At 37.8% G+C, this 26,030-nt stretch overlaps 1 protein-coding gene across 1 annotated transcript in view; it reads left to right on the plus strand.

Annotated features, from left to right (window-relative positions):
- Nucleotides 1-26,030, plus strand: part of KIF21A (kinesin family member 21A) — a 70,045-nt gene that overhangs the window by 33,289 nt on the left and 10,726 nt on the right. The window contains exons 16-31 of the mRNA XM_009996792.1: nt 554-753; nt 1,160-1,267; nt 1,752-1,820; nt 1,928-2,139; nt 2,820-2,973; nt 3,351-3,551; nt 4,873-4,974; nt 6,863-7,028; nt 7,536-7,556; nt 12,683-12,743; nt 12,936-12,990; nt 14,532-14,749; nt 18,550-18,660; nt 19,259-19,387; nt 20,943-20,981; nt 24,796-24,932. Of these exons, the coding sequence (XP_009995094.1) occupies nt 554-753; nt 1,160-1,267; nt 1,752-1,820; nt 1,928-2,139; nt 2,820-2,973; nt 3,351-3,551; nt 4,873-4,974; nt 6,863-7,028; nt 7,536-7,556; nt 12,683-12,743; nt 12,936-12,990; nt 14,532-14,749; nt 18,550-18,660; nt 19,259-19,387; nt 20,943-20,981; nt 24,796-24,932 (1,983 nt within the window). The remainder of the gene's footprint in view (nt 1-553; nt 754-1,159; nt 1,268-1,751; nt 1,821-1,927; nt 2,140-2,819; nt 2,974-3,350; nt 3,552-4,872; nt 4,975-6,862; nt 7,029-7,535; nt 7,557-12,682; nt 12,744-12,935; nt 12,991-14,531; nt 14,750-18,549; nt 18,661-19,258; nt 19,388-20,942; nt 20,982-24,795; nt 24,933-26,030) is intronic.

The raw sequence follows: 26,030 nt of genomic DNA on the forward strand, positions 1-26,030 counted from the left end.
TGCAGAGTTGTTTTACTGACCAGACTTTGAACATGTGATTGTATTGAGATGAAAAACTAACTGCCTTAGGAATTCCTAAGCTACAAATTGTTAACTTTGGGACTGTGCTGCAGGGAAGTATTTTGTTTGTTTTTAAAAATACACTATACATGTTTTATGTTTATATAATTTATATGCTTTTGCTGTTCTCTTATTATTCCTTAGATTTTCCCTTTGTGCCAGAAAAGGGATACAAGCCTTGATGGCTCTTGGGACTGTTATAATCTGTGCAAATATGTGTGAACAAGCATGTGTGTATCTGAGTCTTCATGTACTCGTGTATTTGTTGTCTAGCACAAAAAATCAGAAGGAAAGTGTTAAAACTTGATCTCTTATCCAAGAAGACATACTAGGTGGAAAGTTTGAAGCAGATGACAACAGCTAGAGACAAATTAAAATTTTCAAAGATATTGCAGATAAGGATAAATGCAGAGGAAGCAGTCATCTGCTGTCACTGTCAAAGCAGATTATTACCCTGAATAAAAGCAGATTAAGAATTCTCCTTTTGCTCTAGGTTCTGTAGAGACCTATTCAGAAGAAAAGGCAAAAAAAATCAAGTCAGAATACGAGAAGAAACTCCAAGCCATGAATAAAGAACTGCAGAGACTTCAAACAGCACAAAAGGAACATGCACGATTGCTTAAAAATCAGTCTCAATACGAAAAGCAGTTGAAGAAATTGCAACAGGAGGTGACAGAAATGAAGAAAACAAAGGTATATTTCAGTATGTTGAAGTGTTGTTCAATGAGTGTTTACTGAAAAATGGGTTGAAATATCCTGTTATCTCCTGGATAAATACCTACCAGATAACCCTGTTCTTGCTGTAAGTTGCTCAGAAGTCTGAAAACTAGGCTAGAAGTATGAAGACTAGACTCTTCCTGGGGAAGAGGAGTGGCTTTTAGGATTAATGAACAGAAATTACAGTATCAAAAATGGAGAAGCTTGAACTGCTTCTTAGCTGTTATTCAGCAATGAGTGAAGAAGACACCTTGGAGAGAGGAGGTTAATTGCTAGAAGTGTATAATATTCTGGAAGATGGAAATTTGAAGAAGAAGCTGAGTGGGGGCAGGGAGCAGCACTTCATTGTGAGCAGCTTTTCTGAGTGCTGACTTCTTTACAGGTTCGCCTGATGAAGCAAATGAAAGAAGAGCAGGAGAAAGCTAGAATGACTGAATCTAGAAGAAATAGGGAGATTGCACAGCTTAAAAAGGAGCAACGCAAACGAGAGGTGATTTCATGGATAAGAGCTTTCATTTGGAATTAGCATCTATTGTCATGACGTGTATCTGCTTGTAGGCACACTCTGTGTGTGTATGCCTGCACTGAGGCAGGCGTGTACCTGTATATTGTCACTGGTCAAGATGCACGTTAATTGGTTTGACTTCTATGATAATCAGTTCGTAGCTTCAGGTTAAAAGTGCAACAGAAAATAGAAGGCCTATTGAATATGTATATCAGTATTATTTTATTAATGAATCTGTTGTTAACATTTTTTTTGCATGCAAATATTTATTTTGATAGAGAATTGATATAGTGAAACACTTATTTTACTTCTGCATTAGAATGAGCAAGAAGCAATTGTGACTCAACCACTTCATGTCACAAGAGTTTTGCAAACTTGTATTAATGTGTAAAGGACTTATTTTTAATACAATACAGTCTTAAGACAGATAACATAAAAAATATCATGTACTGCTTGTATTTTTTCACAGCATCAGCTCAAGCTTCTGGAAGCTCAGAAAAGAAATCAAGAAGTTATCTTACGTCGCAAAACTGAAGAGGTATTGTGGTAAAACGATGCATATTTGAAAACAGAATTATACTGTGTGGCTGTAACTTAGGACTCAGTTTTGGGGAGAGGTAACGGAGTCTCTGCACTCTGTTTCAGGTTACAGCCCTTCGTCGGCAAGTGAGGCCTCTGTCTGATAAAGTGGCAGGAAAAGTAGGTCGAAAGCTGAGCCTGCCTGATCATCCTATACAGGAAGCAAGTTCTGGCTCATCAGTCGAGCATGATGGTTCAAGAACAGCAGCACAGCAGAAGATGAGAATTCCTGTTGCAAGGGTTCAGGCATTACCTGTAAATGCAACAAATGGAACAGGGTAAGGATTAGAACTCTTCAGCACTCACCAGAGAACTGAAAATTCCATGGACTTTCTAGTTTATAATCTCATTATGATACTTATTGCAGTAGTTGCTATATTTTCAACTGCTGTCCTGTAATGTTCATAAGGTGGGCATTTTACCACTGTCAAATGCAGTTTGAGTTTGGTGGGTTTAAGACAGTGTGGAATAACAGAAAACTATGTTTAAGAACAAGTCACATGAAGAAACCCCAACATTTCAAAATCCAGCTAATCTACTCTGCGAGAGAAATGCCCTTGGTGGTCCAATACCTGCCGTGTTCTGAAATACAAATAAACAGTTGCTGATAAACACAATTTAATGTGCTGGGTTTATTGGTGGTCTTCCACCATACTGTGAAGTAGATCCCCTTATTAAACAGGGACCAACTCTTAGGCAGCATTCAGTTTCAATGGTGCATGGCACAAGATGCCACACTGTTTGATATTCTTTTTAAAATGCAATATATTAGAGCGCAGTAGAGTTCAGGGCTGGTAGGTTCAGGTAGCTGTGTGGTGCTGTGAAAAACTGGAAGAAATTCAGGAAGAAATTTTCTAAGTTGTCAGTGAAAAATATTCTGGCCTGATCATTTCTGCAATCGAATGTGTAATTGGGCTACTTCAGGCTTAGCTGTATGTTTTTCTTGAATTTATCACAGCAAGAAGTACCAGCGGAAAGCAGTGACAAGCAGAGTTTACTCCTCAAGGGCAGCTAGGATGAAGTGGCAGCTGCTGGAACGCAGAGTGACTGACATCATCATGCAGAGAATGACCATTTCCAACATGGAGGCAGATATGAACAGATTACTTACGGTGGGTGATCTACTACACACTTTTGGCTGTGTTGTCATATTAAATAAAAGGAGAACAGAGCATTTACATTTGCTGTAAACGACCTACTGTGATGTTGGTGCAGGCAAAGTCATTAGAATCCATTGCAGTCAACGAAAAAGCCCTGAACAACTCCAGTAAGCATTTGGATCATAGAATTGCTATCCTTAGTAAGAAATAAAAAGCACAGTAATGGAATAATGTAAATATAAATATATTCACCTGTATAACTTTTTCATGTAGAAATCATGATATGTTAGTTGAAGTATAACAAGAAAAGGAGAACAAAACAAAAAGGTGCTTAAATGCCTTGTTTACTGATTCCTTTTTATGTAAAACTATGTCTTTGTGGAAAATAGCAACGTGAAGAGCTTACAAAAAGAAGAGAAAAGCTTTCAAAGAGGAGGGAGAAGCTCATCAAGGATGGGGGTAGCAGTGAAGCAGACAGAAATGTCCAAAACATAAATGAAGAGATGGAATCCCTAACTGCGAATATAGACTACATTAATGACAGCATTTCTGACTGCCAAGCAAACATTATGCAAATGGAAGAAGCAAAGGTAGGTCAAACATTAATGTAAAAAGGTTAAAATACAGAAAAGAAAAAAGCAACTGTGTTAGCCTTGGAAATGTTCTCATTTGGAAATGAATTTTATTTTGACCTTAGAATTATTGAACCAGGAAATAAAAATTGGTGAAAACTTGTGTGAAGTCTGAAATAAAGAGTATTTATACAACTGAACGTTCTGATCTGAGCTTAGGTGTCAATAATGTAATGCAAGTTAAAACTGGAAAGCATGTAAGTGTCAAAGCTGATGTTTTCTATTCTGCTGGTATTAAATTAACATAATTTGTGAGATTGAAAGCCAACAGCTTGTATAATTTTCCTGTAGCTGTTGGTATGCTTCCACTTCCTTGTGTTGTTTTTGTATAATTCAGATATATTCAAGGAATTTTGTAGGTAAGAATTTATATAAACAATTTATGGCATTTTTAGTATATTTTCAATTATGAACCAGGCTTTCTAAAGAGCCTTTTCAGGCCAAGATGCTTATTTAAGGTTGATTCTTCAAATAATAAATTAGTAAAGGGAAATCTTCTTTTACACTTGGAAGTATATTTGAATATTACCAAAAGCAGTGAAATCCAAATGTGAAAACTCCTACAACATGCCTCATCCCATGCTGGAAGAATCTACCACATACAGTGTCCTAGGTCTCTTGACACATGGCAGCATGCAGTCTCTACTGTAATACTTACCAGTATTTTTATATGGCAGTGGCTGAGTTCTTCCTCTCCCACCTTGGGTTAATCTGTGCTTTAATGCATGTTACATCGCCAGCACCTTGTACTATTTTACTCTCATCAGGGTTTCTTGAATTTCAGACAGCATGGTGCAAGGTTACAGGACTTCACCAGTAAGGAAGTAGTGAACACACAAGGCTTAATAATTCTTAAGGGTACCAGAGTGCTTAATACTGACTGAGAATAATCACCAGAAAAAGGAGGAAAAGACTAGGGGAAGAAGTCTTCAAATGCATGGAGGCTACAGAGAGTGAAAAAATACATTAATTTTTGGATTCACTGTGAATAGCTTAGCTTGTAGAAATATGAGGTAAGAGATGGAGGTGGACAAGAGCTTTCTAATAGGAAAGGAACTGAAGCACAGAAAGAGACTGGGAAGGCTTCAGAGTCTGTACTCTGGGGTGTTTTGGTGATAGTTTGGAAAAAATCTGTCATACATGGTTTAGAGATACCATGAGGATAAACTGGGCGATATTGCAGCATCTTCACTGTTTCTATTTTCTATGATAAATACAACGAATTAAAAAAATAAAAATAAAAATGCATTTTTTCACTATCTGACTGTTGCCCACGTAGGAAGAAGGAGAGACCTGGGACGTGACAGCAGTGATAAATGCCTGCACTTTGACAGAAGCTCGATATCTGCTTGATCACTTCCTCACAATGGGTATCAATAAGGTAATGCATTAAGTAAAATGTGTGCCCAGACACTGCCATGTACCAGGAGCAGAGCTGTGCTGACATAAAGACTAATTAATGTGAATTTATACCTGGAAAAAGTAAGCCAGACAAAGCAAAGGTGGTCAGTGTTACTGAGTCACGCTGGTGCTCAGTGTGAAGGCCCCATTGTTGCCTTCAACCTGTTTTTCAACCCCTAGTAGAGCCTACTTCACTTGTTACCTCATGTTGTTTTTATAAGAACACTAGCTTTTCGTAATCAGACCAATAATGTCCTTCAGTGTTTTTCAACAAGCTCCAGAATACTCAGGATCTTGTTTTTAAACACTGGCTCAGACAATTCCTTTAAAATACGAGCCTTTAAAATATACTGATGTGTAGCATGCTGTAATCAGACTTCTACTTTTAAGTACAGCAATATGGGCTTTTTCTGAAAGCCTTGGGGAGTAACACTTTTAAAATTAGTATTTGGCAGTTCATAACCCTGTGCTGCTGCTTTTCTTTCTGTTTAAAGGCAATAATCAGTGTCACTGAATCAAATCTCCCTCACTGGAGACATTCAAAACCCACCTGGATGCGTTCCTGTGTGATGTACTCTAGGTGACCCTGCTCTGGCAGGGGGGTTGGACTAGATGATCTTTTGAGGTCCCTTCCAACCCCTAGGATACTACGATTCTATGATTCTATGAAATGAAAGATTTTGAGATTATTGAAATGGGATTTGGGTCACTTCCACTGACTGAATTTTCTGTTCTTTTTTTGCATCCCTGATTTATCATTATGCAGGTAATCAAAAGCTTGTGTTCTTTTTTTATTATTATTTTTAAATTTAAAAATAGATAAATAAAAGGGAAAGCTCCCACAAGCACATTGACTTCTGCAAATTTCAATCTTGATTTTTTTTTTTTCAAGCCACTCAAGGTCTGAAATGGATATCTGATGCCTTGCAGCAGAGTTCTGAAAGAAGTGCCTCTGATTTATTCTGTTAAAAATTTCTTCTTACCATGATAAAAAGCTTCATTATGTGAGGGCTTTTTTTTCCTCTTTCTGATAAGTAATTAAATTGTAGAAAAAATGAAGGTACATTTTCTTGCAAAACTGGTCATGCCTACTGTCTAATCCACTGTTTGTTTCCACGTGCAAAATGTGTCTATTGATACGTTGCTTAGGTTCATGATAAAATCAGAATATAATGTGTAAGACCATAGTACTACAATTCTTTCTCAAGTGCCAGCACTTGAAGTCCTCTGTTATCCTACAAGTCTTTGAGAAGACATGTTGTACATTCCTTTCCCCCTACTGTTTCTTCTATTTGGAAACCATCTCTGTAAATTTCCTTGACTACATTTTCTAGAACTAAAAAAAATCCCATGAATCCATAGGTCTAGGTAAGTTTCCACAAAATGGATTTTCTCAGGTTAGACCATGAGATCTTTCAGCAGAAACTGAAAGTCAAACGAGTGGTTCTATAGGAGAGATTATAGTTCTGGTGTTGGTTGGGTTTGTGGGAATTTTTGCAGCTGTTTGTTATAGAGTATAATAAGTAGCAATTAATTTTTAAAAAGTACATAGTTATGAAAATGGAGGTGTTGATTTTTAGATACTTACTACGCTTTAATAAATGTAAAGGATCTAGGAATTGTACTTGGGAGACACATCCAACTTAGCCACTAGATTAATATGTACAAGGCAGAGTCAAATGAATGCTTAAGAAGTCTCTTAAAAAAATTTTAAAAGACCTTTAGTTGATACATGATCTTTAGGATGTGAGAGGAAGGTTACAATGTACAGTGTTTGTAGTTTTTAAAAAGTTCTAGAAATTCTAATTTTGTAACAAAAGAGTTGTCATAAAGCATTTGTCATCTTTTTCTTTCTTTTTCTCTCTCAGGGTCTCCAAGCAGCTCAGAAAGAAGCTCAGATCAAAGTTCTTGAGGGACGCCTTAAACAGACAGAAATTACTAGTGCTACTCAAAACCAACTGCTGTTTCATATGCTAAAAGAAAAAGCTGAGTTAAATCCTGAACTTGATGCTTTGCTGGGTCATGCTCTGCAAGGTAATTTTGTAATGTTGTGTTCTGAGTAGTCAGCTGCACGTCACATTTCCCTTTTATGCATGCTGTACTGGGCATTCTAGACTTTCTTTCCTGAATAGATGCTGTATTTTAACATCTTGTCCTTAAACTATTTCTCAATGGAAGTGCATGTATGTAACTTAAGTATATCCCCCTGGCATTATAATGTAAGAAATAGAGAATTTTTTATTATTATGGAGACTTTTAAAATTCAAGTAATCTGCTTGTTATTTTTACAAAAGACTGTGCATTTACAATTTGGTATGATCTTAACTTCTGAAGGTGAAATTCTAAATATGCAGTCATCCTGTGCTAGCGATTTTGAAAATGGCATCGTGTGTCTCTTACGGCATCTATTCTACTTCTCATGAGATGATATTGAGAGAAATTTAGGATACATTTAGGTACTTTTGTTTTATTTCTTTTTATAAATGGATATGTTTTGATTGGAGTGTTGCTTTTGTTTCCTTGTTGCTGTTATTTACACAGACCTAGATAGCATACCGCTGGGTGAGTATGTTTAGCTTTCTGTGTACTGTACAGCTGCATGAGTTACTAATTCCTTCATGTTCACTAACTGGTGCATCTTAGAATTTGTGAGTGTGTGAAGTTTGCATGAACTATTCTGTAAATGTACTCAGTATCATGAGCTTACAGAGCATTTCTTCCTTCTGAAACCACCCGGAGCCCTCATATTAGTTGGATTTGTCAGATAAGAAGTGATTGCAGTAAGCAGAGCTGTATTTCAAATTTATGACTTGGCTGCTTACAAACTTATCCTATGTTCAGACTACATAGAGCTATTTTTTTAATACAATACTGCTGTAGTGACAGTCTGCTCATCCTTTTAGCTTAGAAAAAAATTATTTCTACCATGCAGGTAATTTTTAACCTTCTGTAGCTCATTTTGTAATATAAATATTATACAGAATGCAGATGATAGCTTACTTTTTCAATTGGTTTTAATTGTTGAGTTCACTGATTTTGAGGAGATGAAACTTTTGTTGTAATTGCTTTTTAAATTATTCCTAATAAATTACCCTTTTTTACTCCTCTCCCTTGTTCTTTGCCACAAAATTGACTGTTTCAAACTTGAAAAAAAAATTCTACGTGTCAGTAACAATTCCTTTGGTATTGTCTTGTGCCACTTCTAATCCTGTTATGCTGTCCTCTGCTAGTTTGCATAGACATCTGAAACATTTCAAAAGCACAAGATTGCCTGAAAGTGTATTGATCATGATCTGGTGTGAGCTGGTGAGAACTTTGCCAGCTTCCTGACAGGCAACACTTGAATATTTGTGTCAGGGCATCTTGTTGCATACAGCCAATGTATGTTCAGGAATTTCAGTGGTTATTAACATCACAGTGTATTTGAATTAGACCCTTAATGTGTGTGCATGTGTGTGTGTTCACCCCTGCTGGAGTGAGAGCAATGTTTCTCCAGCCAGGAAGTTAACATTTAATTTTCTTCAGCTTTGGATAGGCTTTTACTTCTTAACATCATCTGGAGCAGCAGAAAGACACTTATTAAATCCACTGAAATACTAGCTTTTTATAAAATAAATAAATTGTAGGGTATATCTCATTAAAGAAGCTATTTAACACTTTGCAAGCATGAACTGAGTCTTTTAAAGCACCCAAGGCACTCAAGACTTTATAGGAAGGAGACATAACTGTGGGTGTATCTCTGCTGAGTATGCTGTACTAACCTCAATCCACACTGAAATCCAAACTGGCAAAGGTCTGTGTCTTGTAGATCAGTAGTGTTTAAAACTTTTGTGCTGCAGGGAGTTCAGACACCGTTGTGGTGAGGCTTTGAGGCTGGGTCTGCCAGCTGGTCAGCAGGGACTCTGTTGGTGCAGGGGCTCCCTGGTAACCTAACACAATTCCCAGGGGTTCAAGTGTGGGTGGCAGCAGATCCCAAGACCAATTTCACCAGGCTGCCTGACAGCTCAGTGGCAGTACCCAGCCAGCACCATCCTAAACAGAGGGGTTGCATTTCCAGGGTGGTTGTGAACCATTCCCTTGATCCCTGTTTCCAGCTCTGACATGTTCAAAAGTTCCTAGCCATTTGAATACACTTGACTTGAAGCTAAGGAGCCCTAGATCCTAATAAACAGGAAGTCAGGCAAAACCACCAAGAGGCCTGCATGGATGAGCAAGGAGCTCCTGGACAAACTCAAGCACAAATAAGAAGCCTACAGAGGGTGAAAGCAAGGACAGGTACCTTGGGAGGAATACAGTGAAATTACACAAGGAGCCAGGGAACAGGTTAGGAAAGCTAACACCCAGATAGAATTAAATCTGGCCATGGCCATCAAGGGCAATAAGAAACTTGTGACAGTCTGCTGAAGTTCCCACTGACTGGAAAAGGGGAAACATAACCCCTGTTTTTTAAAAGGGAAAAAAAAAAAAAGTCCTGGGGCACTACAGGCCAGTCAGTCTCACCTCTATGCCCAGCAAGATCATGGAGAAGATCCTCCTGGAAACTATGCTAAGGCATGTACAAAATAAGGAGGTAACTGGTGTTGGCCACTAAGGGTGAATAATGCCTGACAAATTAGGTGGCCTTCTATAGTGAGACTACAGCATTGGTGGATAGAGGAGGAGCAACTGATGACATTGTGCAGACTTGTGCAGAGCATTTGACACAGTCCTGCACAACATTTTTGTCTCCAAATTAGGGAGACTTGGACTTGACATATGGACCACTTGGTGGATAAGGAATTGGCTGGCTGGATGCACTTAAGAGTTGTAGTCAGCAGGCTGATGTCCAAGTGGAGATCAGTGACCAGTAGCATTCCTCAAGGGTTAGTACTGGGACTGGTGCTGTTTAACATCTTTGTCAGTGACATGGACAGTGGGATCAAGTGCACCCTCAGCAAGTTTGCCAACTGCGTGGTGTGGTCAACATGCTGGAGGGATGGGATGCCATGCAGAAGGACTTTGACAGGCTTGAGAAGTTGGCCTGTGCAAACTGCATTAAGTTTAACAAGATCAAGTGCAAGTTCCTGCACCTGGGTTGGGGCAATCCCAAGCAAAATTACAGGCTGGATGAAGAATGGATTGAGAACAGCCTGGAGGAAGAAGGATTTGGGGGTGATGGTGGATGAGAAGCTCAACATGAGCCAGCAATGTGTGCTTGCAGCCCAGAAAGCCAACAGAGTCCAGGGCTGCATCAAAAGAAGTGTGGCCAGGTCAAGGAAGGTGATTCTTGTCCTCTGCTCTTGTGAGACCCCACCTGGAGTACACAAGAAGGACATGGATTTATTGGAGGAAGTCCAGAGGAGTGATCAGAGGGCTGGAGCACTTCTCCTTTGAAGACAGGCTGAGAGTTGGAGTTCTTCTGTCAGGAGAAGTGAAGGCTCCAGGGATACCCTGTAGCAGCCCTCAAGTGTAGACATAAGAAAAAGGTTCTTCTGAAGTGCAAGCAACATCAGAGGCTCAGGTTTTGACCCTTAGAATGGGTTTTTAAAACACATCTGCCTTGTGTGTGGATGAATCACCTGCCATTTGCTATTCTACCTCCCCTTGTGAAGAGTTAACATGACCATGAAGTTGAGTCCTGAAGTGTTGCTGGAGTTGCTCTTTTATGACAAAGTGTGGGAGCTGCTTTTCCTCCCCACCTGTGACATCTGAATTTTAATGGATGTGACTCATAGCCATGTATGTGCAGGTCTTGAGAGAACTGGTCAAATGTAATTTCCTCTGGATGAGCTGTGCTAGTGTCCTGCCTTGTACTGATACTGCTCAGTTGCCTCTGCATGAGAATGAAGATAACAAAAAAAAATTTAAAAAAATCTTTCCACTGTTCTTCAATCGTTGGTTTATTAGCAGTCATCTCAGGTGCTCCTCACAAGCACTACTGCCTTTACTAACTTTATTGCTCCTTTCATCTCTTCTTGCTTGGAATTTCTTGCAGAATCTTGCTCTTCGGCCTTTTCTAATTTCTTTATGTTGATTCAGTGGTTTCTACCTGCAGACTTCCTGCAGTGTTCCTGTGCTAAATTGCAGGCAAACTCGGCTAAAAAATCAGTAAAACCCCATCTTTTGTGGCTCTCCCATGCTTTCTACTTTGGTGCCAGTAAAAGCTGATTGCAAGTTCTTTGAGAAGGGGATGAAGTAACATCACCCTAATATGAAGCTTATATTTTGAAAAAATGCTTTTATTGATGCTTCTTTTGTGTCTTCCTAGAAAAAGCAGTACTCTAGAATCCCCTTCTGCAGAAAACAGAATAATAATGTGTATAGAAAAGGTCTAATTTGGACTAGGATGGAACAAAAATGGAAAGTTCAGAGTGCTATCCTGTGACTCTATTTTCTATATATTGTTGTATTTCTGGTAATTGAGGTACATTGTTAAAAACTAACATAGCAGTTGAGTACCTCTGAAGTGCATTGTTGGTGCTAGATTGTTGTATGGTTTTGACTTTTTCAGGAACCATTTTTAGATGTAGCATACATAAAAATGCAGCATTTTCTTTTTCTTCATACCTTCTCAGAGTTCAGCTGGTGACTACATATCTTTCCTTCCTTTCTCCAAAGCATGAATTTGCACTTAATACATGGACAAACCTGTTTTGATGCAGGTACCAAATATTAGCTCTGAGCATTAAAAATGGTATCTGCTTTCTGGCAGAAACTAAGTATATAAATTAAATAGTCTCTAATAATAAAGATATGTCGTGGGATGTCATTAGAAGGTTATTTAACCCTTAGAATTTCATGGATATGTTAAAAAAATAAGGGACTTTACTTGCAGGAATGTATTACTCATATCCTTCAACTATACGTAAAATGTATCAGTAGAATAACATGCAAGTTAGTGGATTTGGTTTCCCAGTAGTTTGGAATTCATTGTACACATGTCCTGAGCTGCTTGTCTCAGCCTAATATTTTATGCTGTGCAGCCATGTTAATCTGATGTTTGACAGTGTTATTGTGTGACATGCATGCTGTTTTTGTCTTCTGTGGTCATATTTGTGTACCCTTTTTACTCCAGGAGCAGTTAAATCTCTTTTATGAAGCAGTTATATAGTATTAAAGGGTGCCATAATCCCTGGTTTTGAAACCTAAATTATTATACTAATGAAGGGCTTGGTTTTTGTCCCAAATGGTGTAATTCTACTTAAGCTGAGGCTCAGCCTCAGCTCACAGGCTACTTAAAGGTACATATTTTTTGGTCATTATAACCAGGCTGATTCTGTCTTTGAGCAAAACCATAACAAAAATAGAGGAGGAAGAACATCCTTACTGGCCATTGATTTGTGAACTGTCTCTTCCATGTCTTGCAGTTAATTTCCTATGCTATATCTTCTTTCTTCCAGATTTCCTTCTAGAAATTATTTCTGCTTTTCTGTCATCCTTGTTCCTCTGCTACAATAAATAGAGGACCACATTTAGCATAGTATGCCTAGATATATGATTGATTTAGATTGTATGAAAAAAGTTAGTTTAGATACCAGGAAAATCAATGAGGATTGGCTAGCCAATAGTCAAGATGGTTTGAAAATCCCTGTCTTTCATATTGTGCTCATCTACATTCAACATTGTCTGAGCTGTCCTGTATAGCACTTAAAACCTGCATATCCTGTTGTAGATAGACAGACTAACACATTATTTTGGAAATTTTGTAGAAAATTTGGAAGATAGTACTGATGAGGATGCCCCATTGCATAGTCCTGGGACAGAAGGAAGGTGAGCAATCTTTGTTAACAGGTAACTGCATCTGGTTCTAGAAAAATTACCGTCATTTTCTCTTTTTGTAATGTGTTATGTATCCATTAGAAAATATCTCTGACATTGTTTTGTTCCATTTCAAATTAAAATTACACATTCTGCAAAAATATGCCTGTTTTCTTTCTAACTGCAATGCAATTTTTCTTCTAGTTCTTTATCTTCAGATCTTTTGAAGCTTTGTGGTGAAGTCAAACCCAAAAGCAAGGTAAACTCTACAATCATGGCAATATATCATACATTAATGGCACCTTCTGGGGAATGTTCTTACTTTGCTCTAGGTATGAACAAAGACATACAACATGTGAACTGACCTACTGTAAATATGATTTGTATGTAATACGCTTTTGTAATACTCCTCTCTGAGGATCAATTATAAAAATGCATTTTTTCAATATTTTGTGGTTGAATTTTTATAGTTCCTGAAAGAGAAACATTTTTCCAATTACTTGCACTCCACACTGGAGAAGAAATGCAGTTTGGTATTAGGCTGCAGTTTGATGTTTAAACCAGTGGGAATTGTGAATGTGCTTCTTGTTTGCAATTTGCTACTGTGCTCATAGAAATGAAAAATATGTTATAAAATAAATAAAAGTTTGGCCTCCAGGCTCTTAATTACAGTTGACATTGGAAGAATATATCTAATCTGGCTGCAATTTAGTATTAATGATAGTGGGAACTAGAAATGTGCATGATTGCGATTTTGCTCCTATGCTCACAGGAGCATTAACCAAGTTTACAAAGTAAATAAAAGCTTAGCTTCCACTGTTCTAACTACAGTTGGCTTTGGAAAAATGTCTAAATTTGCTGTTGCATTATTGGTAGTGTTAATTGATGTGCAGCTCTTTGGGCAGGTAAGCTGAGTGAGTTTGGTCTGAAAATGTCAATATCAAATAAACATGTAATTTTTGTAATGGCTCTGTTCAGACTGCATTTTTGTCTTTGGCCTTTCTTTCCCTGAGGAGTACATCTTAATTTCACAGCATCATCACACTTAATGCATCTGATCAGTTTTTTAGTAATTACTTTTTTTGCACAAAGCTTGTGCAAAGCTCCTTTGTGAGGTTTTCTGTTGTCTTCAGATTTTTGAAATGCAGAGTTAATCTTAAATCATGTTGGTCTAAACTACTTTTGAAGCAACATAAATTAAGGAAGAAGCAGAGCTTTTATATCAGAAGAAGCATTGGTATAAGAAATCATGACAATGTAATTGTAGCTAGTTAAGTTCACACATTGCTTCATTCCTCTCTGCTTTATAACATTTCATTTGGACAAATCTTAGAGTAATATTGTACTCCTGTAGTATTCAAGCACTAGAACAGGCTCTTCAGGGAAGTGGTAGAGTCACCATCACTGGATGAGTATAAAAGTGATGTAGATATGGTGCTTAGGGGCATGGTTTAGCAGTGAACTTGGTAAAGTTAGGTTAATGGTTGGACTTGATGATCTTAAAGGTCTTTTCCAACCTAAATGATTCTGTGATTCTACTGATGGGCCCTTGTAGTTGGTTGAAAAGTTATCCTTGGAAACTAGTTGTCAAATCAGCATTTCATGCTGTTGAATTTGACTTGCCTCCTCTGAAACTGTTGCCAAAGAGTAGAGGTGAGCTTCTTGCTTTGGTTTCCAAAGATACTTGCCAAGGGAATTAAGGGGGATGCTAATTACCAGCTAATGATAAGCTTAAGTGTAGCACTCTTGACACATACTGTGACATGCTTAAGTTACAACTTGTTTTTCACTTGCCTGCAGGCGCGCCGAAGAACCACTACCCAGATGGAGCTGCTGTATGCAGACAGCAGCGACTTAGTCTCTGACATCAGTGCTGCAGACTCTGCTTTGGCTGGCCCTCTTGCATCAGTTGCAGAAACCCAAGAAAGTGGGATGGCTGCTGAGACAAATGATACTTCTGCTAGGGACAGAGAGTTTATTCCCCCACCATCTGGCTTACCTTCTAAGATAGGCAGCATGTAAGTTTGGCCATGCTGTACTAATTATCCTTTGCTTTTAAAAAATGCATGTTGCCAATCTCTTGTAATCTGTTATTTTAACTTCACAAAAGAGGTTGATACACTTAAAGCTTACTAAATCATACTGACAAAGCTTCTCCTTTTTAACCATCACCACTCTAGAAAGTATAAATGCAGTGTTGTAAGTACCACGTTTCTTACTGAAGATATAAGTTCTGTTAAGTTTCTTTGTCATAGTAAAATTGTTGTAGCCTTGTTTCTAAGCAGTGGGAAAAATCCATCCAGTACCTTGGATACGTGGCCTTATCAGTGCTGTGGGAAATGCACGTTCTAGAGTGTCATGATATAGAGAAATAGTGAGAATCTGCTTAGAACAGCAGAGAGAAAAAGAAGCAACACAAAGCCTCCAAACCTAACTCAAAAACTTTACATAATATAGAAATAGTATCTGTAAATGGTCCTGACTATTAGGTAAGATCTTTCTGTGAGTCATCTTGTGTGGACCATGCTTAAAATGAAAAGGTTTATACAATAATAGAACATAGTCAATAATAGAGCAAGTGTCAAGTTGAAAGGAGTATCTTGGATATTACAAATCCTCAAAAGTCTTTTCTATTTGCAGGGTTGCACTTACCTGCAGATCAGTTTTACCAGATCAAAGTATTACTTGCTGCCAAATACAAATAGAATGTTTTTAGTTCTCTTTTTACTTAGGGGCCAGCAGGTCTCGTGTGCATTGTTCTTTTTTCACTTGCTCTTGTTGTTCTATCTATATCTACCAGTACCACTGTTGGTAAATAGCCATTCACTGCTAGAGACCCTTTTCTTGGCTTTTTAGGTACTAGCTCCTATATTGCACAAACTCATGCATGAACTGGCTGTGCTTGCCATGTTCAGTGATAGGAAAAACTGTGTCCCATGGGTATCTTCATGTTACAGATTCTGGAACTATGCATCTTTCACTGTCCGTCTGTCCTCTATGTCTAATAGTTTTACAGCAGACTCCATCTAATATACATTTGCAATTTTTATTATTTTTACTATATATTTCCAGCATGTGCTTGAAATGGCAATCATGAATGATAAAACACTGCTGAGAGCAATTATTAACCCATGCTGATGGCTTCAGTGCATTTTATAAGTACAATCTGCTTGGAAAGAATGCTCTTGGGGGTGAGGATAGGTGGAGGAACCCACTTGTTTCAGCAGTTAATGTGAGATCACTAGAGACTTTTGAAGCTTCAAGATTTAAAACATCAAGGGTTATGACCTGGCATCCAAAACTCAGGTAATGCCAACTTTTGCCTCACTCCATCTTTTAGAATGTACCCATTTGTGAAAGTGAGCCAACATCGAGGCAAAACATGATTTCCCAAAAACCACATTCTGTGAGCACTACAGTTATGCTGTCAGGAAATAATTTCAATAGGCAGCAGGCCTCACATCTATTTTGGTTGGTTATTGATCATGATTTAGCAGATCTCTTATCTGTAGTGCCAACATGTCTCTTGTAGTAAAATACATTCTTCTGGAGAAGACTGTGGTCTTATCTGCAATAAACATTTCCCTTGTGACATTCAGAGATGCAGAAGCAGTGACAGTGATCCAAAACATACATTCTTGGGAAATGACAGAGATATAAATATATGCTTAGGTGCAAATATAGGTGTCTGCACATGTACAAACTGCTCCACTCTGGAAACCCCTCAGTTTCCTCAAATCTGTGGTTATTCAGAGAGGCACCTCAAAGCATGTGGGCAACAGTTTGGTTCTGTTAATTCTGTTTACAAAGATGGCTAGTGCCATTGTCCTTTGACATGCCCGGCTCATCTACAGCAGCCTCTTCAGCATAGAGTACTTTTCTGTAGATCTTGTGCCAGCTCTGTTCAGATGTTGGTTATCCTGGGAAATCTAAAATGATGCTGGAAACCTGTAACGAGGTGTGTATCTTGCTCCTTTTCATTCAGATCTTTGACGTCATGCATCTATTTTTCACATTATGCTTAGGAAGCTCATTCTAGCGAGACTGCTGCATTTTTAACACCTGCATTTCCAGGCTTTCAAAAAGAACTCATGACATGGCCATCCTTTTTACACCTTCTTCCAAGGATGTGCCACTGAGGAGTTAAAGATGGAAAACTCAAGAGGCAGCAAGAGGCAGCCAGCTCCATGTTTGTGCATGTGGGCTGCTGGTGTGATGCAGAGGAGCTTGAGTTTTTAGTGTGGTTTATTTAATCTGGTACCTGCACATAGGCAACCATGGTAAGGAAACTATAAACCAAAACTTACTGAAAGATCTACATATCAGGCTGATCATAGGATTTGCCTTGTGACCCCAGGACTTCTGCATTCCTAAATGCATATTGATTCAGCATAAAGAGATGGAGGGAATGTGTCCTGTTCCACCTCTTTTTATGTTCTTTACAGAGTATGTCTGGGTACTCTGGCCTTGAGGAGAGAATTGAACTCACCTTCCCTTTCTTTAACTGCTGAGACTTTGTGCAAAACCAGACAGGTTATCACTTGTACTCCTTTTCCTGTCTTATGAAGACCCTGGTGGGACTCTAGGTTCTGCACGCAACTCTCGGCACTAGGTCCTACAGGTAGGACCTTTACCTTCCATTTAGGTCTTGTGTTCAGTGTGTGTGTGATCACTTGAAACAGTCAGACTCAGCTACTTGAGACAAGCAGCTGTTCTTAGTTGTGCTCTCCTTGGTAAATCATGTTATTCTGGATGCCAGATATATAAATTTTATTTTTTTATGCATAGGACAGGCTTCCTCTCAAGGGAAACTGGTACCACTTTTCTCATGTAGAGAAGTAGCAGCTATGTAAATCCAGAGCCTTTAGAGCTCCCAGACCAGCTACTAGTAACTGTGTCAGGCAGGTGAGCTGCCAATTGAACTCCACAGAATCACAGCTTAACAAACCTGTGTGGCACAAAAGCGCTTTCAGAATCTGCTTTTTCTCTTTTCTGCTCCTTATATTAGCAGAAATTAATTCTAAACACAAGAGAAAAAGCATAAACCAAAGCAAATGTTGCTTTTCTGATTGTCCAACTAGTGAGAACTGGGACTTCAGAAGAGTGGAGACCATGCAGTTTTCCCTCTTTTGTTATCTGGCTGTGGAGAAATGACACCATTTGAGTATATTAATGTTGCACTCTTGATCTTTTCACTAATTTTAGCAGGGCATAAAAGATTGGGAGAAAGTCCACAGTGACCGTGAATGGAATTATTTCAGAGAGAGGACTAGAGAGACAAAGGTGGGATGGAAAGCAAGGAACAAGGGAAGTGGGGACAAAGAGAAGCAATGTTGTAATAGTCAGGCTGTCAATGGGAAATACTCTTTCTCACTTCCTAATTTTGAATTTGATATTGAAACATGAATCTGTTAATGCAAAGTTTAATTCACATGTAAGAGTCATCGTAATTTCTCTGTTCTTTATGTCTGTAAGTCATCTATGGTAGATGAAAGTTGTGGAATCTGAAATGTTAATGTCAGATCTTCCAGCTTTTCCATGGTCCTAATTTGAGATGTCTATTCTGCTGTATTTCTTTTAGTCAGTCTCTTAATATTGAACTAGTAGATCTCCTTTGCATATTCAGTATCTTGCTCTTCATATCTTGATGAACTGTAAAATAAATTTGATGTATTTTTATATTAAAATTTGAGAATACATTGATGCAAGAGAGAGAAAAATAGATTAAGTACATCATGAAATCTGAAATCTGAGTGGGAGAATGGCAGCTAAGTTTGTAAAGGGCCTTACAGTAAGAGAATGATTGCTCTTGCTTTAGTTCTAGGCAAACATCTCTGCCAGAGAAGAAGATACCTGAGCCTTCACCTTTAACAAAGAGAAAAGCCTATGAGAAAACAATGGAAAAGACCAAGGCAAAAGAACAGAAACTGTAAGATTCTTTTAAATTTATTTTCTCTGGAATAATTTAAACCTTGGGTATATCTTCTTGGAAAAGAATTCTGTATTTTTCTTTTTCTTTAATTCTAGGACAGTTTCTACTGTTGGCAGTGAAATTAGTCACTGCTAAACTTCTGTGGTGTTTTCTTTATTTTGTTTAGGGTTTTTTGTGTTACTGTTTTTTTGTTTTGTTGTTGTTTTTTCAGGGTATTTTTCTGTACAAATTAACTCAGGAGCAGAGTCCTGAGAAAATGTCCTTTAGAGCATTTGCTCATGACTTATTTTTTTTTAAAAGGCAGTAATACATTTCCCTAAGAAACTGCAGTTTTATAATTTCTTCATTTTACATGTGTGTGTTTTCTTCCTGGAGCTTTGACTGTTAGCATGTAAACTTTGAACACTGTGCCACCTTGCACTCCACAGCAGTTTGTAGTGTTAAGTTTATCACCTCCTCTGGGAAACTTCTGTAGCTAGCATTATAGTTTTATTTATTCACTTAAGAAAAGAGCATCTAAGATTTGAGGCATGTTGCATTTAACTTCTCTAACCATTCATAACCTGTTAAAGAAGATGTTCTTTTTTTCTTGTAGCTCAGATTCTGGAGCCCCAGAGGCTAGTCTGTCACCTCCTACTTCCCCACCAAGCCGGCCCCGTAATGAAATGAATGTTTTTAGTCGTCTTACTGTTTCTCAGGGAAACACATCAGTTCAGCGGGATAAGTAAGTCACAGAGGGAAGCCTCAGCCCCCAACCAGGGAATTGCAAAGTGCACTCAGTGTAGTATCTGTTAGATAATTTACCCTTCTCCTGCAAGACAGTAGGAGACATTTATTGTGTTTTCGTGTAATTTTCAAATAAAATATTTTAAACTTTCATGGAATCATTGTAAAAAACTCAAGAAAAGCAATTTCCTGTGAACCTTGTTTCCTGTTTTCTAGACTTTGGTATTTGTAGTTTTAGACTCCAGCTAAAGAGAAGAATGGTAGAATTCTTAGATGTATGTGAATTTGTGTGTGTGTTTACACTTGGAAGTAGGATTTAACTGACAATTTAGGAAATTGTTCTGTTGACAGTTATTTAGTTACTGCAGTGGTGCTCCAACTGCTGTCATAACAGCATCCCAGAGGATGGGATGTTGAAATGGCTAGAACATAGTTATTTGGATATTATCCAAAAGGTTGAACAGACTGACATTAGGAGGTGATCTGCAGGAGCAGATGACATTCCTTGTTTAGAAGGAGCAGAGCTCATTTCCTGGTGTATTAGGCATCTGTTTCTGTAGGAGCCTTACTCCATACTGGAGTGGACTTGACTTGAGCAGAATCTTTATTGCAGGTTCCAGTACTGATACTAGTGCCATACAGTGCTTATGAACTGCAACTTAAGCTTAAAATAAACCTTTAGTTCTGACTGTAGCAAGACAAGAAAATGTTCTTGTTGGTTTACATCACTGTTTTATAAAACTTTGGGGGTTTTTTCAGGGGTCTACAGAGTCGCCACATACCAAGCAGTAGCTTGCTAGGCTTTCAGTAATAGAACTGTGCTTGTAGTTTCTTAGCTATATTACCTTTATCTTATTGCTAACTTCCACCTAAACCTTTTCATTTTCTCTGGACTGACTTTGTAGTCAGAATGAAACTGCTGAATCTGTTTTATTTGAGTTGAAAAAATGAAGGACATCTTAAGACATAATGCAAATGTTCACATCTGGGGGAGGGATTTTTTCTTCTTGTGTGTTGTCTTGGTTTTCATTTTTAATTGGTTTTGAAGGATTTTGAACTTAGGATTGTCTGCAAATTACTGTTTTTATTTCAGTGGGCTATTATAAGTTTAACATTTATATTTTTATGATTAACATTTCACATGTTTCTTCTATGCTTAATAGGCATTGATCAGAAATTTCCTTTTGATATTTTCAACAAGCACTATGTTACAGAGGTTAAATGATGCATCCAATTTATACTTTGTTGCCTTTACTTCTATAAGACAATGTTGGGGAAATAAGAAAAGGCTCAGCTCGTGTAACTCAAGCTTCTTGGACTAAGCCTACCAGTGTAACTTGCTGCTGAGTGTGATTATTAAGATTATTATTCTGCCCCCCTACCTCATATTATCACAGGTTTAAGGTACACCGTGAGCAATGCTGCATACTGTATGTGGACTTGCATTGCTTTTCTGAATTGGCCATGCTGTTGTTTGTTCTTCTCATATGGAGGCTTTACTTTGCTGATACCTATATTCTTTCTCCTCACAATTCCACCACTGTTGATTGTAGGTCTGATGAAAGTGATTCCTCTCTGTCGGAGGTACACAGGTACTCTCTCTCTTTCTCTTTTCTGTTTTCTTGGCATCTCTCACTGAAGTTATTCCCATTCTTAGGAAATTTCATTTGACTGCATGCATTTTCCCAGTACTTGTGCACTGTATCTCTTTTGCTTTTGTCAGAAGCTTAAAAATTAAAATGTTGGTCAAGCATGTCTACCCCTCTCCTTTTTTAGGGTGTTCTTTATCATTGAGCATGTCAGATTTTTTCTTTTTAAATGAAGTATGTTATAAACCTTTCCTTAGATGTATTCTTGCTCTTTTTTTTGTCTTGAAAGGAAGAGGAGCAGATGTATTCTTATGTTTTCTATGCTTCTCTCTCTTTGTTTTTCTTGTTCAGTTGTATGCTCTAGTCACTAAAAACTAAATCCCAGTGTAAATAAAAATTATTAGAATTTTTTATTATCTTTCTGACAGAACATGCAGCAGCTTAAGAGATGTAGGAAATGTCTCACCTGCTGAACCTTGTTTCCTGTTTTCTAGACTTTGGTATTTGTAGTTTTAGACTCCAGCTAAAGAGAAGAATGGTAGAATTCTTAGATGTATGTGAATTTGTGTGTGTGTTTACACTTGGAAGTAGGATTTAACTGACAATTTAGGAAATTGTTCTGTTGACAGTTATTTAGTTACTGCAGTGGTGCTCCAACTGCTGTCATAACAGCATCCCAGAGGATGGGATGTTGAAATGGCTAGAACATAGTTATTTGGATATTATCCAAAAGGTTGAACAGACTGACATTAGGAGGTGATCTGCAGGAGCAGATGACATTCCTTGTTTAGAAGGAGCAGAGCTCATTTCCTGGTGTATTAGGCATCTGTTTCTGTAGGAGCCTTACTCCATACTGGAGTGGACTTGACTTGAGCAGAATCTTTATTGCAGGTTCCAGTACTGATACTAGTGCCATACAGTGCTTATGAACTGCAACTTAAGCTTAAAATAAACCTTTAGTTCTGACTGTAGCAAGACAAGAAAATGTTCTTGTTGGTTTACATCACTGTTTTATAAAACTTTGGGGGTTTTTTCAGGGGTCTACAGAGTCGCCACATACCAAGCAGTAGCTTGCTAGGCTTTCAGTAATAGAACTGTGCTTGTAGTTTCTTAGCTATATTACCTTTATCTTATTGCTAACTTCCACCTAAACCTTTTCATTTTCTCTGGACTGACTTTGTAGTCAGAATGAAACTGCTGAATCTGTTTTATTTGAGTTGAAAAAATGAAGGACATCTTAAGACATAATGCAAATGTTCACATCTGGGGGAGGGATTTTTTCTTCTTGTGTGTTGTCTTGGTTTTCATTTTTAATTGGTTTTGAAGGATTTTGAACTTAGGATTGTCTGCAAATTACTGTTTTTATTTCAGTGGGCTATTATAAGTTTAACATTTATATTTTTATGATTAACATTTCACATGTTTCTTCTATGCTTAATAGGCATTGATCAGAAATTTCCTTTTGATATTTTCAACAAGCACTATGTTACAGAGGTTAAATGATGCATCCAATTTATACTTTGTTGCCTTTACTTCTATAAGACAATGTTGGGGAAATAAGAAAAGGCTCAGCTCGTGTAACTCAAGCTTCTTGGACTAAGCCTACCAGTGTAACTTGCTGCTGAGTGTGATTATTAAGATTATTATTCTGCCCCCCTACCTCATATTATCACAGGTTTAAGGTACACCGTGAGCAATGCTGCATACTGTATGTGGACTTGCATTGCTTTTCTGAATTGGCCATGCTGTTGTTTGTTCTTCTCATATGGAGGCTTTACTTTGCTGATACCTATATTCTTTCTCCTCACAATTCCACCACTGTTGATTGTAGGTCTGATGAAAGTGATTCCTCTCTGTCGGAGGTACACAGGTACTCTCTCTCTTTCTCTTTTCTGTTTTCTTGGCATCTCTCACTGAAGTTATTCCCATTCTTAGGAAATTTCATTTGACTGCATGCATTTTCCCAGTACTTGTGCACTGTATCTCTTTTGCTTTTGTCAGAAGCTTAAAAATTAAAATGTTGGTCAAGCATGTCTACCCCTCTCCTTTTTTAGGGTGTTCTTTATCATTGAGCATGTCAGATTTTTTCTTTTTAAATGAAGTATGTTATAAACCTTTCCTTAGATGTATTCTTGCTCTTTTTTTTGTCTTGAAAGGAAGAGGAGCAGATGTATTCTTATGTTTTCTATGCTTCTCTCTCTTTGTTTTTCTTGTTCAGTTGTATGCTCTAGTCACTAAAAACTAAATCCCAGTGTAAATAAAAATTATTAGAATTTTTTATTATCTTTCTGACAGAACATGCAGCAGCTTAAGAGATGTAGGAAATGTCTCACCATTAGCTGTGGCTTAGGATTTTGGTATTCGGTGAAAAATTAGTTTGTCAAGAGAAGGATGGTCAAAGGGCTAAGAAGAATGTGATGGTGGCTTTGTTTGGTCATCGTAGTAGTAGCAGCATTTTTTCTTGCTAGATATATGAGAGCACTGAACGTAGGTAGATCAATAGCTCTGGGGTATGTATTTTAAATACTAACCAAAAGAATGAGTGGCTGAGAACAGTAGGAATAACTCAGCCTAGAGGCAGCATGATGCACTGGGAAATACTAGAGAAAAAAACATATTAGTTTTGTATGGTGTTAGAAAAAAGCATAGAGATCTAAATTAATAATAATTTTTTCCTGTATTCTTGAAAACATAAAAATCTGCAGATTGAAAGGTGAATGCCTTTGCAAAACAAAGTTAATGTCAAGCAATTTAAGGCAATATTAATATTCATAAAATCTATAAAAGGATTGTAGAAGAGTAATGAATTATATGAAGATGTTGTGAGCAGTAAAATAATAAAATACTCTTCAAGTCCAGCCAATTGTCACAAATTTAGATAGTGAGCTTCTGGGCAATATTATAGAATTTTTACATTTTCCTGAAGCATCTGGTACTCATTTTTCCTGTGAGACAGCACTATGGCTTAGCTCCTTTTTTTCACAGTTGTCTGTAATCCCCAGAAGACCATGACAGGGAGTCTTAGCTGCAAGCTGGTCAAGAAACAGCATTGTGTTCTGTGTTTGTGAGCACTTTCTTGAGGCTTTTCTACACTTTACAGAAATCAGTGAAGTCCTGTGTGTGTGTGCAGTTGTATGTATGGGTTTTTAGTTTGCTAATTATTTTTATTTGGTGATGAACAGTGATTGTTTATTTAATATTTGTTTCAGGCTGAGTTAGTCTTTTGGTATCACCACAGAACTAGCTAAAAATCCCCAGGAAGATTCTTCTGGGATGTCTGTACTCCAGCCATACTCCCTTTTAGCCATTTGAATACAAGTGTAGCATTGGGTACAGGGTGTAGTAGGAATCTTACTCAGGCACTCAAGTTAGCAGCAGTTCTCCAAGCCTGCCTGTAGAAGGCAGTTGATGTGAAATGTCTGCTGTGTTTGGAATTAGCAGTGTATGCTACACTTGCACTGCTTTTCAGACATGTTATTTAGACTAAGATGTCTTTATGCAATTTGTAGTCTTAATGTGGGACCTATGAATCCAGGAGATTTAAGCATCTTTCAGCATTATGCAAACTTTCCTATATACCCAATACTCAGCATCTTTTCTTCATTTGTTTGTTTTTGTATGTGATTTCCTTTAACTGATAGTCCAAATTTGACAGTTTTTGAAAATAAGGAGTAAAAATCCTTACATAGTTTATGATATGCATACAGTTGTTCTGCCTATGTCAGAAAATTAGATTAATAATTGCCCTACATTTAAGTGAATTAATTTGATTTGTGACTACTACTATACCCAACTCACGTTTTCTTTTTTTCTTTAGAGGGATAATTAACCCATTCCCTGCTTCAAAACATATCAGATCGTCCCCGCTTCAGTGTATCTATGCAGCTGAAGGACACACCAAGGCTGTGCTGTGTGTTGATGCAACTGATGATCTTCTCTTCACTGGATCTAAAGGTTAGGCAAGTTTCATGCATCTGTGCAGTAGGCTGCTTTGACAACTTGGGGTATTGTGAAGTTATTAGATTGTGCTTAGTGCTGCAAACACACTGGAAAATTGTGGGGATCCATTTTGCAACATAAGCTGAATAAGGATTTACAGTAATTATCTACAGCTTTTTCATTCCAATGGATAATATTTGGCTGTTTACTTGTAGTGGAAAAAGTAACTCTCAAGAGTGGCATTAACATTTGAGTGATATGATGGAACCAATCATGGTAGCACATACACACATGATGAGAAATGCAAAGCAATAGCTTGAGTAGGGGTAGAGGTGGAAATGAGCACATCTTTGGCTGTGCTGCCTACAGACTTTGAATATTCTTCCTGCCATAGTTGATTCTTTGAGCAGTGCAAGGGCCGTTTTCAGCTTCCCCTATGCATCCAATCCTGTTCCTTGTGGGTCTAAGAGTTGTAAAGGTGTTTGGGGGGGACTGGATCTAGTAGTCACTAAATTCCCTATTGGATGGTACAGCCAATGAATGCTTCAAGCCAGTAAAAACAAAGTTTTGGAAAAAAGGCATGGTTTCTGTGGCTATTCTACTACCTGGCTGTTAAAAATAGCAAGACACATTCTCACAGCAAACTTATTTGTCTCATAAGTTTTAAGCCATCTTTTTAGCTTTTGTGACAGTGGTTACAAATGCAAAAAGAAAAGTTGTATTTTTAGCTTCTGTAAATGTTGCTTAGTTAATTTGTATAGAGATTTCAAATTTAGTGGCTGTGTAGGTGGGAAAAAAGGCTTCTTGATATTGTTTTTAACATCTAGATTTGTGTTTTAAAGGGCTAATGTGTTTTTAACATAGCAGCACTTGCAGATGCTGTAAATATATGTCCTTTCTTGTTACATGCCAGCTTCCCATATTTACAAAAGAATTTTTCCTGGGTTTTGGGGTGGGGTTTTTGTTTGTTTGTTTGTTTTTGAGGGGAAAACTTTACAGAGTACACTTGTACTCCAGAGTACAAGAGGGTAGACAGCAGTTTAATTGAAGTTAAGTCTTTTGGAAATTGTTGCTGAAGCAGAAAACCCCAGCTCACTGACAGCCATAAAACCA

This window comes from Chaetura pelagica, unplaced genomic scaffold (assembly GCF_000747805.2).
Source record: "Chaetura pelagica isolate M959 unplaced genomic scaffold, ChaPel_1.0 scaffold534, whole genome shotgun sequence".
Classification (NCBI taxonomy): domain Eukaryota; kingdom Metazoa; phylum Chordata; class Aves; order Apodiformes; family Apodidae; genus Chaetura; species Chaetura pelagica.